Source organism: Bufo gargarizans, chromosome 2, assembly GCF_014858855.1.
Source record: "Bufo gargarizans isolate SCDJY-AF-19 chromosome 2, ASM1485885v1, whole genome shotgun sequence".
NCBI classification, from domain to species: Eukaryota; Metazoa; Chordata; class Amphibia; order Anura; family Bufonidae; genus Bufo; species Bufo gargarizans.
The window spans coordinates 360,363,600-360,379,528 of NC_058081.1; the positions used below are offsets into that span (position 1 = coordinate 360,363,600).

At 41.8% G+C, this 15,929-nt stretch overlaps 1 protein-coding gene across 1 annotated transcript in view; it reads left to right on the forward strand.

The window, feature by feature from the left end:
- Positions 1-15,929, forward strand: part of SH3PXD2B (SH3 and PX domains 2B) — a 142,434-nt gene that overhangs the window by 14,934 nt on the left and 111,571 nt on the right. The window contains exon 2 of the mRNA XM_044280729.1: positions 11,596-11,676. Within this exon, the coding sequence (XP_044136664.1) occupies positions 11,596-11,676 (81 nt within the window). The remainder of the gene's footprint in view (positions 1-11,595; positions 11,677-15,929) is intronic.

Consider the following 15,929-nt stretch of genomic DNA (forward strand, 5'->3'; position numbering starts at 1 on the left):
CCCATGCGCATGTCATCCATGCGCGTGGGGCGCCCTGACGTCACTCTGGAGCGCCCCGGGAGCCGCACAGACTGTAAGTATGCTGCTCCCCCACTCCCCGCTACACTTTACCATGGCTGCCAGGACTTTAGCGTCCCGGCAGCCATGGTAACCATTGAGAAAAAGCTAAACGTCGGATCCGGCAATGCGCCGAAGCGACGTTTAGCTTAAGGCCGGATCCGGATCAATGCCTTTCAATGGGCATTCATTCTGGATCCGGTCTTGCGGCAAGTCTTCAGGATTTTTGGCCGGAGCAAAAAGCGCAGCATGCTGCGGTATTTTCTCCGGCCAAAAAACGTTTCGTTCCGGAACTGAAGACATCCTGATGCATCCTGAACGGATTTCTCTCCATTCAGAATGCATTAGGATAAAACTGATCAGGATTCTTCCGGCATAGAGCCCCGACAACGGAACTCTATGCCGGAAGAAAAGAACGCAAGTGTGAAAGAGCCCTAATATGATTTTTTTTTGCCATTTTTCAAGTGGTCTTAAACTTTTGATCAGGACTGTACCATTTGTCTTCTCATGTTAATGGACCATAACATTAGGATCACACTGCCCCTTGCCTTTTTTCGTGGATTTTTTAATATTTTAATTTAATTTAATTTAATTTTTATTTTTTTTGGGGGGGGGGGGGCAGTTTTCCCTTAGCAGTTTATGCTATGCATATTGTAAAGATGTTCCTTTTCCTGCCTGCATTACTCCTCTGAGTACTCATAAAGTATGTGGTTTACATGCGCTTTTATGTATTTGTGGCTTTTTATTATATGACAGCCAAACAAAAAGAGCTTTTCAAGTTGAAGACTGAGGTTGGTATGTACTGCGCTAGTCCTGCAGCACATACTGTTTGTTCCAAAGCTTACAGTCTGTGGTGGATAATCCAGGATTGTACTGTACACGTTAATAGCCCGTACCACGCCTGAGGACTACCCAAACAATACAGATTTGGTGCTGCAGAACATCTGCAGGTTGTAGGTTGTGACATAACTGGGTTGTGCAAGACAGAACAACTCTGTTGCCCATCAAAACCATTCAGATTCTAAATGCAATTTCTATTTTTTTGTACAGACTGATGAAATTGAACCATTACAAATTGTTCTAAGAGGTTGACTGCTCGAAACGCTGCCTCCATTCTAATGAACTACTGCTAAAGCTGGATGCAGTCACGGCCTGGCACAGGGATGCCTCATCCCGTCTACACTGCTTATACATTTTGGTAGAGTAGCCTCATGGTTAGTGATGCAAGTAACATTTCCAAAGGAAATGTTTTTTTTCTTTCTTACTTCTGCTGGGACCTGTTCCGGTTTTTATGTATGATGGGATCTAAAGAAGGGAGGGGGGTCTGAAGTTAGTATGGGATGTATAAGCCACAGACACATACAGGAAACTGAAGGCATTTAAAGTGAATCTGTCACCAGCAACTTCCCGATCTGTATATACAGACACATAGCTGTGGTTCACCTGATTAAAACGCGGTTTTTCTTAGGTTGATCCGAGACTCTGTTACCGAGTTTTAATACTTTTGTTCCTGATATGCAATGCAAATTAGAACTTTGGTGCAATGAAGGCGAACCATTGGTATAGGGAGAAGGAGACGGAGGCGTTTCTCAGGGGGAGTCTCCTTCTCCCTGACTGTGGTGCGGTCTAATCGCAGCAGACCACGTTACATCCAGGGAGAAGGTGAGCTGTTAACTTGGTTGGCTGCCATTGGACAGCTCATTGCCAGGGAGAGAAACGGGTCCGTCTCCTCCTCCCTGTACCAATGCTTTTGATTAGAATACATTGTGGCAAAGCAGAAAGGGGGCACAGCGGCACAACAGAGCAGTGTATGAGAAAAAAAATTGCGATATCATATCTCCTAATCTTGGCCTACAGTGCCAGGTTTTGATTTTAGAAAGCACAAATTGATGAAAGGTCCTCTTTATTCAGACGGCCGTAGTGCTTTGCGGATCTGCAAAGCACGGATACCGGCCATAATAGAAAATGCCTATTCTTGTCCGCGATTGCGAACAAGAATAGGACATGTTCTATCTTTTCTGCGGAGCTGCGGTATGAAATAACGGATGTCCGCATCTTTTGAGGGCTCATAGAAATACGCCAAGTAAGAATTATTTAAAAAAAAGTGCTAATAGTTTATTTTTATCAATTAACAAAAGGCAAAGTGAATTAACAAGATACATCTAAAGCAAACCAATATTTGGTGTGACCATCCTTTGCCTTCAGATCAGCATCACTTCTTCTAGGTTCACTTACACACAGTTTTTGAAGGAACTTGGCAGAGAGGTGGCTCCAAACATCTTGGAGTACCACAGATCTTCTATGGAGGTACTGTAGGCTTGCTCAGATCCTTCTCTTTTCCTGTAATCTCAAACAGACTTGATGATGCTGCGATAAGGGCTCTGTGGGAGCCAGATCATCACTTCCAGGACTGTTTGTTCTTCTTTACGCTGAAGAAAATTCTTACTAACGACATTGGCATATGTTGGGGGTCGTTGTCCTGCTGCAGAATAATTTTGGAGCCAATCAGATCCCTTTCTGATGGTATTCCATGGTGGATAAGTATCTGCCTGTATTTCTCAGCATTGAGGAACACATTTTTTTTCCACATCTGCCTAAAACTTTTGCAGTATTGTATATTGTGTGACAAATTGTTAATCATTCCCCTTGTGCCATAAAACTGGCTCCAAAAACTGTGTTTCACACTGTTGTTGTGCAAAATATTGTAATTTTTTGGTGGTTTTACTCACCGCTGTTCACTTTTCAAAGTGGCTAGCGGTGAGGAGCCGAAGTAGGCGGTCTGTCACATCTATTATAATCTACACCAGGAAACTGGTATAGACTGTAACGGAGTCCTACACGAGATCCCTTGCTAGTTTAGATGTCCGCTTTAACGCACGGACCTGAACAGATGCAAATATTAACAGTCATGCACCTTTTATTAATTGTGCCGCATCAATGCCAGCGGAGAGAGGTTAAGGCTGGGTTCACACCTGAGCGTTTTACAGCGCGTTCCTACGCGCTGTAAAACGCTCAACAAGGAGAAACCAATGATTCCCTATGGGAATGGTTCACACTTGGGCGTTTTACAGCGCGTACGATCGCGCTGTAAAATGCCCGACGCTCCAAAAAGTACATGAGCGACTTTTGGGGCGTTTGTGGCCATAGGACACTGTAGTGAATCACACAAACGCGCGTCAAACGCGCGTTTACTATTACAAAAACGTGCATAAAAATGCGCGTCTAAAACGCGCGTTTGCGCAACGCTCAAGTGTGAACCCAGCCTAAGACTGGCGTGTAAAACGCTGGTGTTGATAACTGTCCCCCAGAGTCTTGCCATTTTTGGAGTGATTTTTTTGCTGCCACATTGCACTTGAGCTATAGTCCCCCAAGATCAGCCTTTGGGGTCTGCATTTTGACTTGAGCATATTAGAAAGTTGAGGCACGTGCAGCCCTCGGCTGTATAGATGCTATTATTTATCCCTTCCTGTAGAGGATGCAATCCAATTTAATAGACTGTGCATTGCTTTTTACTCCTCAGAAATGTTCAGGTACCAGTAGCTGAACGTTACCTTATGAAGCCTGGAGCTCTCGTCCCAGTTGGATGAGGCTGTTTTGCAGTAGTGAAGCAGAGTTAGTGTTTTCCTATGCAGCCTTGGACTCCTAATGTGGGATCTGGACGAGCGCTCGTGAGGGCGTGGACCTGAGCCAGCAGTCATCCCAGCCAAGAGGAGAAATCTCTTTGTTTCCTGGCATCTCCATCATTACTCTTTTTTTTTTTTTCCTCCTTCTGATTTTCCACTTTCTTTGTAACCCTTTGCTGATAAAGTATTATTGTGTTTTTCTCTTTTTTTCAGTCTATATGTATAATTTAAGGCATCTTTTTGCCTTGGCTTGATTTATTCTCTACTGTACAGGAAAACAACTTATCTGTGCACTACAATGGTAGTCGATGGGTGACATAAAACTGTAAAGCATTGATATATGAAGATTGGAGCACCTCAGTTATGGAGCAGAGAAGCTGTATGTGCTGCTCACCCATTAGCAGATGCAAAAATAGGTCAATACAGCATATATTTGAGTATAGGCTTATACTATAACTGTATGGGACAGAGTTTTTTTTTGTTATGGATTCTGCATGACTGCAAATTGTGGTCTGCTGCATCACATGCATTCTTCACAATATAGCAGTACACTAATATGGACCTCTAGGCCGCTATACCACTGAACTGTGTTCATGTTCACAGCATTGCCCTAATTTGTTTTTCTATACACTTTTTGGACTTTTTCTTTTACATTTTTCTACATGTCATGAATCTTCTTTGAGCAAAGGGGGTAAGTGTAGGCCTCTACTCTATTGTATATGTAATGAAAGTCATTTGAGGCAGTGGATTTCAACTGACTCATCCCATGCACAGTCAGTTCATCTGGGTGCACATGTGTTCTCAATGGGAAGAGTAAGGGCATGCACACGGCCGTTGCCCAGCCACGGTTGTATTGTGGCCCGCAAACAGCGGGTCTGCAATATCCGGGCACCAGGTCCGCAATCAGGAAGGTTGGGGCGGAACGCAGGCACGGAATCCTACGGAATCACCACGGAGTGCTTCCATGTGGTTTCTGTCAGTGCCTCTGCACCACAAAACAGTACTGCATGCATTAATGTTTTGCAGTGTGGTATGACTACATTAATACCTGTAAAGCAATACTTAAAATCCTAGATAAATCTAAAATTGTTTGTCATGTTTTAGAGATCATAATTATGTCCCCTGATGTCACTGAATACTCTAGACCCAGTAGATGATGTCATCTCACCCATAGTCTTTACATAGGTATACTTCCCTCATTAAATAGTCTAGGCCTCCACAATTCCTTTTCTTTTCTGAGACATGTCCAGTGACCTAATCTGTACACAGACTGTTTTACAAAGAAATCAATCTTGAGATTGACATTTTAATTTAAACATAGTGATGACTTCCCTAAGCTGCTCATACAGGAGATATGAGTCATTGGCCAAATTCTTTGTTCAGTTAAGAGCTACTGTGTCTCTTCAGGCTTCCCCTTCCCCCAAACCGTACATGTTTATGTCAATGGGGAGAAAGGAGTACAGCAGCTCCAGTTTCTTCCATCTGGAAATGGCAAAGGAATTGAACCTATACCATGGAACAAGTGTCTGGAGTGGTGTTATCACCCATTGTTCCCTGTATAGAGATTATGGGGGTCTAAGACACCAATGAATGATACTTAAGAACGACAGGAACAATCCCTAATGTTTCTCTTCATGGGCCCTGAAGTGAAGCTAGCTTAGACTAGATAAATCTGCAGAAACAGATACCATCGGTGATGAACTGGTCACTTTCATTCATCCAAAGCATAATCCTTTATTACATTAAGGGAATAAACTTCTGCCAACCTATTAGACATTGTACTGCCACATACTTTCATTGTGTCCTGTCACCAGGGGTAGTTTGTCTTCATGAAGTGTGTCACCAGCCTTTTATGGTTTCTCAGCCTCCTCATAGGTAGCTTGAGAACCTACACAACAGGGCGCCAAATCTGGATAATCACAGAGGGAGGAGTGGACTTCTGCAGGTAGTTGTCTTCAACTGAAGGTGTTGACACACATTAGATGAATGTCAGCCAAACCTGAAGATTTCTGCAAGTCCTGATAACTATCTAATGTGGATGTGGGCCGCGTAGTAGTTTTTGCATAGGCTGGTGTATGGGGTCTCTGGACATAATGGAGGTGTACATTGGGAAATGCATCCAGCATGGTCAAAAATGATACGTCCTAAGCCATCACCAGAGGTGTTTAACAGCAGCATATTTCCATCTCTCCATTTAAAGGGTTTTCCGAGTGTTTTGTACTAATGACCAATCCTCAGAATAGGTCATCAGTATCTGATCGGTGGGCGTCAGACTCTGGGCACCCCCGCTGATCAGCTGTTTGAAGAAACCGCTGTGGCTTCTTCCTAGGCTAGTGACGTCATGTTCATTGGTGACAGGGGCTTGGCACAGCTCAGTCCTATGTGAATGGGGCTGAGCTGCGATACCAAGCACAGCTGCTATCCAATGGACGTTGCCGTGCCTGGTAAGCTGTGAGGAGGCACTAGTGAGCATCGCAACCTCTTCAAACAGTGGAGATGCTGGGTGTCAGACCCTTGCCAATCAGATACTGATGACCGGTATAAAACACTCGGAAAACCCCTTTAAGAGAATAAAAATGCTCAGCCAAGCATGCATGGTGGGGGGGAATGAACATTCTGCCGATAGCAATCTTAGGTGTATGGGTACCTTAAAACTCTGCAAGCTTTTTATTTTACTACAAAATGAAAACCTGGCCACTTGTTTCTTGGAGACTTGAAGTAGTGATATTGGGATGTCTCCAGTTTTATTGATCTCTCAGGTTATGATTCTTTTCATAGTTTGACTGTAGTTTGCTAGATTTCAGTATGTCGTTATGATTTGTGCATCCCTTCCTTATAATGAGCTGCTTCCTGCACCTCTCTCAGCACTTGAAGAAACAGCCAGCAGGGAAGCCAAGCACGGGTTCTGCTGTTTGACAAATCTGGGAGTACTTAGATTGTGAAATCTTGATGAATCACACAAGTCCTCTCATGAACCCTCATCTCATTATCAAATCAGCTTCTCAAATTGTGAATGCCAAAAAAGACTTCAAGCAAAAGTCCCTTTCAAATCTGGTGGGACTGTTTTCTGTTATGGCTATAGATATATGTATACATCTATATTTTACTGTATTATGGTTTCCAGTTACAGCAAAGAGAACTGATTCTAGTCTAAATTTTTCAGAGAGGAAACGGTAGGACAATGGACAAAAAAATTAAATGCAGTTGAGCTGTGGTTAACACGGAGAAGGTCTTGTTGGTCACATGCAAGTGAGAGGTCCTGTGTAACAAAGTCGAGTAGATCAGATATATTCTGTGACTGATTTAAGCTGACCCCTCCGCCCCCACTTCTGGTTTCCCACAGCCCTGGCAAGGGCACCTATTTTCTGCATAGTAATATGGCACTCATACCACAAGAATATTGCACCATTTGCAATGGCGATCGAATACCTGGGCTTAGGTGGTATGCAGGCATCATTGAATCTGGTTTCTAGATTAGCTGAAAAAAAAAGGTGCAAGCGGGTAAAAACCATTGGATATATGTTTTTTTAATCACATGTCACTTTTTCCATTGCTCACATTTGTCCAGTTTCCAAAAATGTTATTTTGGAATTTCTATTCTACAGAATTGACATATACTGTAAGAGATAGAAAGTGGGGAAAAGCAATTTTTTGTTTACATGCCTGATTTAATGTGAATTTCTAGTAAAAATGACTGGATATATTACTTCATGATTATAATCTGCCTGTACCGACACATACATATAATAAAAGTGCAAGCAGTGTTTTTAGGTTAGATTAGTCAGCACTTTGGTTTACCAACTCCACAGCTCTGCTGATAATTGTTCTATTTTTCTTTTTTCCTTCTTTTTTTTTTTTAATTCTGTTTTCTGTACATGATTATGGGGGCAGCAATTTTTCCTGACCTGTTAACATCATTCAGTGATATGCTTTAAAAGGAACCTGTCATCACCTTTATGCTGCCCATACTAACGGCAGAATAAAGTAGAGAAAGGTGAGTTTATTTCAGCGGTCTGTCATTTATAAGTTAAAAGTAAGTGGTTGCCGAGAACCAACATCACAATCTTTGCAGACTGGGCCCGGAAAAGAGTCCCGGCCTCCTGAGAAGAGTCCTGGTTATTCATGAAGTCCTGCTCTCCTGCCCACCTGCTGATGACTGACAGTCTTCTACCTGGTTTTCTCCCTTTCTGTCTAGGAGAGAACTGCCAATCATCAGCAGACGGGTGGGGAGAGCAGGAGATTAGGAATAACCAGGACTCTTCCCGGGTAGATTTGACTCTTTTTAGGGCCTGTGCTGAAATGATTATGATGCTGGTTCTCAGCAACCACTTACTTTTAGCCCATGAGTGACACCTCTGAAATCAGCATTTCTGTCACTAATGTATGCTGCCCTCAGTGAGGTCAGCATAAAGTTGATGACAGGTTCCCTTTAACCCCTTAAGGACACGGCCATATTTCACCTTAAGGACCAGGCCATTTTTTTCAAATCTGACCAGTGTCACTTTGTGTGAATAACTTTAAAACACTTTTACTTATCCAGGCTATTCTGAAAAAAAAAAAACATTTTTATTTATAAAAAATAAATAAAAATTTACCAAAAATTTGGAAAAATTAGCAAATTTCAAAGTTTCAATTTCTCTACTTCTATAATACATAGTAATACCTCCAAAAATAGTTATTAATTTACATTCCCCATATGTCTACTTTATGTTTGGATCATTTTGTGAATGCCATTTTATTTTTGGGGGACGTTACAAGGCTTAGAAGTTTAGAAGCAAATCTTGAAATTTTTCAGAAAATTTCTAAAACCCACTTTTTCAGAACCAGTTCAGGTCTGAACTGAAAATGGCCCAGTTCTGAAGGAGTTGAGGAGGTTCAGCACCCTGCCTTTAACTAGGATAATAAACTTCATGGTATGCAGGCTGAATGGGTTAAGTCTCCAAACTTTTCTGTAGGATCTTGTCCAGTGATGATGTAATCCCGAAAAACCTCTGTTCACCCTGGGGTCGAAGCAGAACAAAACTGTTTGATTACATGATGTCATCTGGCAAGGCCAAGCGGACTTTTCTGGAACACTACAGTTCTTATGCTGCTTGAATTGGGCTTGCTGCCTGAGGTTTGGGGAAACTGCAACATTTGATTGTCTTAATAATTTAAATGGTGGACTTCACATGTGATTGGTATATAGTAGAGAACTCCATGAAAAGTAAGCTGTTAACCAATTGCAGTTGGATATAGTAAAATTCTGGTTCTACTCCCACAGTCTGGCTGCTCTGGTTTGTACCGGGGATCATACAGTATCTTTTAAGGTATTCCCCAGTAGATATTAGTAGTTATGAGGCTTCATTTATAGACACTTTTTATGTGGCATTTTTTCTTTGTGGAAAAAAGCTTGTAAAAAAGGCTGGAGTTTATTTTATTTTTACGTTCCATGTATTTTGTTGTATTCATTTTTGCAGAATGTTGTGTTTTAGTCCCTGTATTTTTATGTATTTTTCACATTAAAGGGAGTCTGTTGGGTAGTACCAGCAATGGCCCTCAGAACTTTGTACAAGAAGCATGCTAAACATACCTTTTATGTCATTTAGCTCTTTTATTGAATGTCCTATGAAAAAAAAAAAAACGCTCCCAAATGCTCAGCAAGGCGGGCTTTGCCTTTAAAAGGCCCAGGCCCACCGCCCTTCCCCCTGTGTGCTTCTCCTCCAAGCTCCCAAGGCTTTCTCCCCCTCTCCTCTGACGTGAGGGCGATGCAGGCAGCACTACATCATTGTCACGTCAGTGGAGAGGGGTAGAAGCCTTGGGAGCTTAGGGGAAGAGCACACATCGGAAAGGGCGGCAGGATACATAAGGCCAGAAACCGCAGAAATGGCCACAGTTGGATTTCTCAAGTTGACTGAGCAGCAGAAATAAATAACTTTGGCCTGTTGCTGACTATTGATAAATTTGTCTTACAAGAAAACGACAGAACAGTTGCAATTTACTCAGAAATAAAAAACAAATCTGTTTGATAAATCAGGGCTATAGTTCCTGGGAAGCAGATCCATGTAAAAAGGATCTGCTGCCCATTGGCAATAATTCTCTATGGGGTTAAGCAATCACAGCAGCGATCACTCTTCCCCATACAGTGGAGATGATTGCTGCATGTAAATGCAGCTCTCACCTTCACTCACGAACAAGCATTACTGTTACTAAATGGTGCAAAATATTGGTTGGACAGGCATAAAATTGTATTCCCTGTTGTAAAAACAGTTTTATAACCAAGATAATGAATTCCAATTTTGATATTAGAAATCAGTAAAATATGAAACACCAGATGGTTAAATAAAGCCATTGAGAGTAGATAGAAACTATACAGTCAGTGGAGACATTGTGGCTGTCCTCACATGTATGTCTGCCCAAACCTTGGTTTCCTGCCAAATTCTCTCCATTCTGCTGCCTTTTATGTGAAATATCTTCATGATGGTGTAGTGTGTATATTGAGTAAACATTTCCATTTGTGACTGCTGTTGTGGCCTTCACATACTTACTGCTAGCTAATAACCAGGTTATCAAAAGATGTGTTCCAGTAATAATGCTAGTTTCACACTAACGGCAGGGGAGTCCGGCGGGTGAACAGCCTGTCGGATCCGTCCTGCCGCTAGTTCACGTGTGCCCCTGGACTGCCGCTCTGTCCCCATTGACTATAATGGTGCGGGGGCAGAGTTCCTGCGGCAGCACGGCAGCGCATGGTGAGAGGCAGCCGGACTCAAAGTACTGCATGTCGTAGTTTTAGTCTGGCTGCCTCTCGCCGTGCTGCCGCCTGAACTCCGCCCCCAATATAGTCAATGGGGATGGAGCGGCAGTCCGGGGGCACACGTGAACTAGCGGCAGGACGGAACCGACAGGCTGTTTACCCACCGGAACAGCCTGCCGGACTCCCCTGCCACTAATGTGAAAGTACCCTAAGGCTAGGAAAGCTGGTAACAACCTCTGCAGGTATGTAATAGAGGCCACACTTGGTACATACATTCTGGATGCACTATATCCATAAATATGCTATCAGGACAACCATGAGTATATACTATATATGTTTTATCTCCAGCATACCTAAACATGCTACCCAGCTTTCTAGAGCTGCTCAAAGGAAAATATTATGTAGTGAAAGGAGGAATTATCACTATTACCAAGAGATTCCTTCCAACAAAATGCCCAGGCTCACTGTATACACAAAGGTTATCCAGACTAAACCTGCCCACTCCTCCTACACTTCCTCTATCATGTGCACTAGCATCAGAGGGGGGGGGGGGGAGACATGGCTGCAGCCTGAAAGAACAATACACAGCATTTCTGTTGTGTTTTTAATTGCCTGCAATTGTGATATCTAACGAAACAAGAGCAAATAACAGCCACATAAGTTATGTTTTGTTGGTTGTTCTTTGTGTTTGGATTCTGGGTTTAATGGACCTTTAAGGCCTTGTTCACATCACCGTTTAATTTTTTATTCTTCTGATCCGTCAGAGGAACAGAAACATTTTGTTTTAATGGATCCTTTATTTTGAGAATCTGTTGTGCTTATTTTGCATCCGTTGTTTTCAGTTCCTTCAGAGATTTGTTATTTTAGACAAGAGGAAACGTCCTTTGTGGAGGACTTTTTCTCCTGTGTAAAATAATGGATCTTGAATGGAACTGACAAACACGTATGCAAAATAAGCACAACAGATGCTCAAAATACAGGATCTTTTTTTACCTGTTCTTCTGACTCAGAAGAACAGAATACGAAATGGTGATGTGAACATGGCCTGATCAATGTCTGCCTTCACTTTCAGAGTCTCAGACATGTGAGACAAATGGATGTAACTTTATGTGAGAAAGCTGAGCAGCCGTGTGGCTGTCAGAGATAGTAGATCACTGATTGAGCTTTCTTTTCTCTTTACAGGTATATATTATTAATGTCACCTGGTCAAATGGCACCACAGAGGTCATCTATCGAAGATACAGCAAGTTCTTTGACTTACAGGTGAGAAATGGAGAGTGACTATTAGTTAGTACAGAAGAGTATTGAAAGGCTTACCAAAGGATGGACACACACACATTATGATCCATTTACATGTCAGTATTTTGTAATAATTTTGCGGAACGGAATGTGGAGCCATTAATTTCAATAGCCCCGCAAAAAATGCGGACAGCATTCAGTGTGCTGTCTGCTTTCGTTGTTCCGTTCCGTTATGCGGATCCGCAAAAAAATAGAGCTTGTCCTACTATTGTCCGCAAAATGCGGTCCGTAGTCCCATTGTAGTCAATGGGTCCGCAAGAATGCGGATGACATGCGGAATGCATCAATATGTCATCCGCATTTGTGGATCCGTTTCCAGGAAATAGAAAGGCATTTAGTACCCTACCAACATATATTCCTCCTCCAGAAAAATACTGACGTTTGAATGGACCCTTAGTCTAAGGTTGTTCAAAACGGAAAATCTCAACGAAAACCACTGTTCTTCAGGTTGGAATTTAACAATGAATGTTTGTTTTAGTCGACCAATGACAGAAGACGTACGTGTTGATTTTCATCAGACTAGTCTACAATCTTCCCATGAAAGAACATTCCCAGAAAGAGTCATTCCCTTGGAGACATTGAAAAAGTGTGCCTAATTTTAGAAACAGCCAGAATAGATTAATTGTCTATGGTGACATTGGTGTAACAGTCTTATGCTAGATGATCGCTCATTCAACGGTTGTTCCTCCATCAACTTACTCTTTCTAATGTGTATGACTACCTTTAGTCTTCAGACTAGGACAGGTACAATAACATGATACTGGTTGACCATGGAATCCAAGGGGTAAAATGGCTAGGATCAGACACAGCTGCTGAGTCTGCTCATTGTACTCCCCTGCGATATGTGATGTACATGTACATTACGTGTCGAGAAGGGTGGTAAACTATATCATGGAAACTAGCATGCCCCTACTCAAGCTTTTATATTTTTTATACTACATATTAACTTTGATAAAGTTAGACAAAAACAATATGATTTTCAAATATGTTCTATAAAAAGAAAAGATAGAATATCATTGGGTGTCAATGTTTAATACTCGAGGCCCCATGTTCTCCACCAGAAGAAAATACTTCCATGATAACCTGCTCCGGTGAACCCCATGTGCCCATGCATTACATTTGAAGACAAGGGATTATTTACATGAGACAATAATGTTTATGGAGGGGAAGTGACAGGGTTCAGATTGCCATCAACCCTTATTTTGGGGGCAGCTGGATAGGAGAACTTGGTTTAAGCCCAAATCTCATTTCATTGTCCTGTTTAAGATTGAGCAAATGCAGATCTTCGGGTTAAACCGATATTCATTACTTTAAACACTGGGCCGTTTTGACCTATTTTATAAGTCTATCTATAACTGACTGACCAGCCCCAAAGGTGGGGTCTTACTTTACACTTTAACTCTTATGATGCTGCAGTGATGTCAGTTTCTTTCTCTGAATCTAGTTCATTTCTAGCTTTTCACTGCCTCTAAATAAGTCCTTTGGATTTTTTGCCTGACACCACAACATCCTGTATTCTTAGTCACTGTGATATAAATATGCCATTACTTTGGACTTTCCAGACTTGCTGTCACAGAAACGCCTTCTCTGGTTGAGATATGTACAAAGACCACATCCATCATGTGCAGAGACAACATCCAGGTTCTTGATTCTAATCACATTTATTACGGTATCCAGAATCTAGATTTTGTTATACTTTATTCACCAGATCACTAGGAGAGAAGTGGAACGATTGTGCTGTCTTTGGTTAATGCTGGTACAGTCCACCCTACTGGGATTTTCCATATTCAGATGATTCAAATGGCTCTACAGTATCACAGAGGCCAAAGATGCACTCCCCTTTTATGGCAGCCAAAATGTTTCAATCGTTGAGCACACCAATAAACAGTATCAATGCTTTTTTTCATCTAGACATAGAATTAAATGATAAAATAATGGCAACATTCAACCGCCACCAGGGGGAGCTCACTATATATAGTTATATAGCTCCTATTAAAGTCAAAAGGATAAACACAAATACTTAGACAGCAAGTGGTGGATGTCGGTAGCACTTAAAGGGTCACTAGCTTTTTCAAAAAACCTTTGATATATCATCAAGACATATCAAAAGTTTAGATTGTGGAGGTCTGAGTGCTGAGATACTTGTCATGTTTTACAGTGAATCCTAGAGGCCAATAGACGTGGAGCGTTTCTCTGGTTTTAATGTTTTTCCAGTGTTGATAAATTTGGATTTGGTTTCTAGGAAGCCTTTTTTTCTGTTGATAACATCTGTGAGAGTAGGAATATCCTGACGCTTATTAACCCCATTAGAACTGTAGTATTTCTGTTCCTTGAATAATTCGGATACCCAGTTACTGTGGAGGTGTATTTACTTCTGAAGTAACTGCATGAAAATAGATGTACTGCGCACAAATTACATGTCGGGAGTGGCTATTTATACGCCTCAATGGCATGGTCCTGACTGGTGATCCTACCTGGCAGGCTATCTCAGCACCTCCGGGCCATGGCTAGTAATTATATCCACAGTAATTGCCTGCCCATTACAGACTGCTGCTAAAGGATTAAACCCTAGAGGAAAGAGACTTGTAAAGGGTCAGCGAGTCTCAGGGCTTACTTCCTTTCTGCAATACCTTTTTACATTACTTTCACCACAGTTATTGACCCGCTCAGTTCACTCCCCATTGTTTTGGTAACTTTACAAGCTTTTCTGATAAGCAATTTCCTGAACTGGAAACTCTTTACTGTGATTTTTAACATGGATGTCCAGACATCAGACTCAATAACAAACGTTTCATATGTTAAAAAAAGGTATTAAAGGTTAACGTTATTGTTTGCTAAAAACAACTCGAGTGCTGTTATGACTAGACTGATAACCAAAGATCATGAGAACGTCATAAGCAATTTTTTTTGCACGTTATAGCCCAGTGCCAGCCTGTGGGAAACTGAGATCCTTGAGGCAAATGCCAGAGGGACATGGTTTGGGGCTTCCTGCAATACTAGTGGTCTCTCTCTCTTCTAGAAATTTGTGAGGGTCCCAGATCATAGGAGCTCATAAAAGTTTAACAAAACCTGATATACCCCTTATTTCATATCCATTCCATGCACAGGCCTGAAGAAACCCTAGCATCCCTGAAGTAAGATGAAGGGTACAGTAAATGCAGTATAAGAAATGCGCAAGCAGTTCTCTACCTGGAGGACAAAGATGGTCCTGCATGGTAAAAAGATAGCAGAATATTATTAGAATTTTATCATATTTTTGGCTGCACACTAGTTTCTGTGGTGCCAATTTTGCTCCAATGCAGATTCACCACCACGCACAGTAAGGGACATCAACTCAAGCCCACAGCACAGTACATTGCATAGTGGCATAGTTGGTGATGAGGATAACATAGTCCTAACACAGTAGAAAAAAAATCTTTAATGTACTACTACTTTCTGTGGTGCAGATTAAACACTGATTGGCCATAACATTAAATTCATGTTAATTCATTATTTTGTTGACATGTTTTAAGGAGTGGGATATGTATGGCAACAAGTGAACAGTCAGTTATTTGTGTTGATAGCATGAAAATTCTGCACACATAAGGATTTGAGACATAAGGATTCGAGAGACTGAGACAATCCAAACTTTGATGGATATATTACTGGGTCATAACATCTACAAAATTGTAGGTTTTGTGACATGATCCCTGTAGGCAGTGGTAAAAACCTACTAAAAGTGGTCCAAGGAAGGTCAACCAATGAACCAGGACCAGGATCATGACCATTTAAGGCTGATTGATATGCATGGGAAGAGAAAGCAAGCCCCCTGTTCTGATACCTCAGAAGAGCTACTCTAAACGGCTAAAAAAGTTACACCTGGGTGAAATAGAAAGGTGTCAGAATGCAAATGGGACCACAGCTTGCTGAATATGGGGCTACATAACCAGAGACTGTTCATAGTGTCCATACTGATCCCTCTCCACTGGAAGCATCTACAATGCGTACATTACAACTGAGCCATGGAGCAATGGAAGAAGGTGGTCTTCATTCCTTACTTGAGGATCAGATAGCACCAGGATGCCTTTTGGGAAGAAGACAACTCTGCAGAGGCACTGTGATGCTCTTGGCAAAGTTTTCCTGGCGTTCATGTAGGCGTGACTTTGACATTAACTATGTTGCAGACTAAGTGCACCCCTTCATGGTATCAGTATTCCCTAATGGCAGCAGCCTTTTTC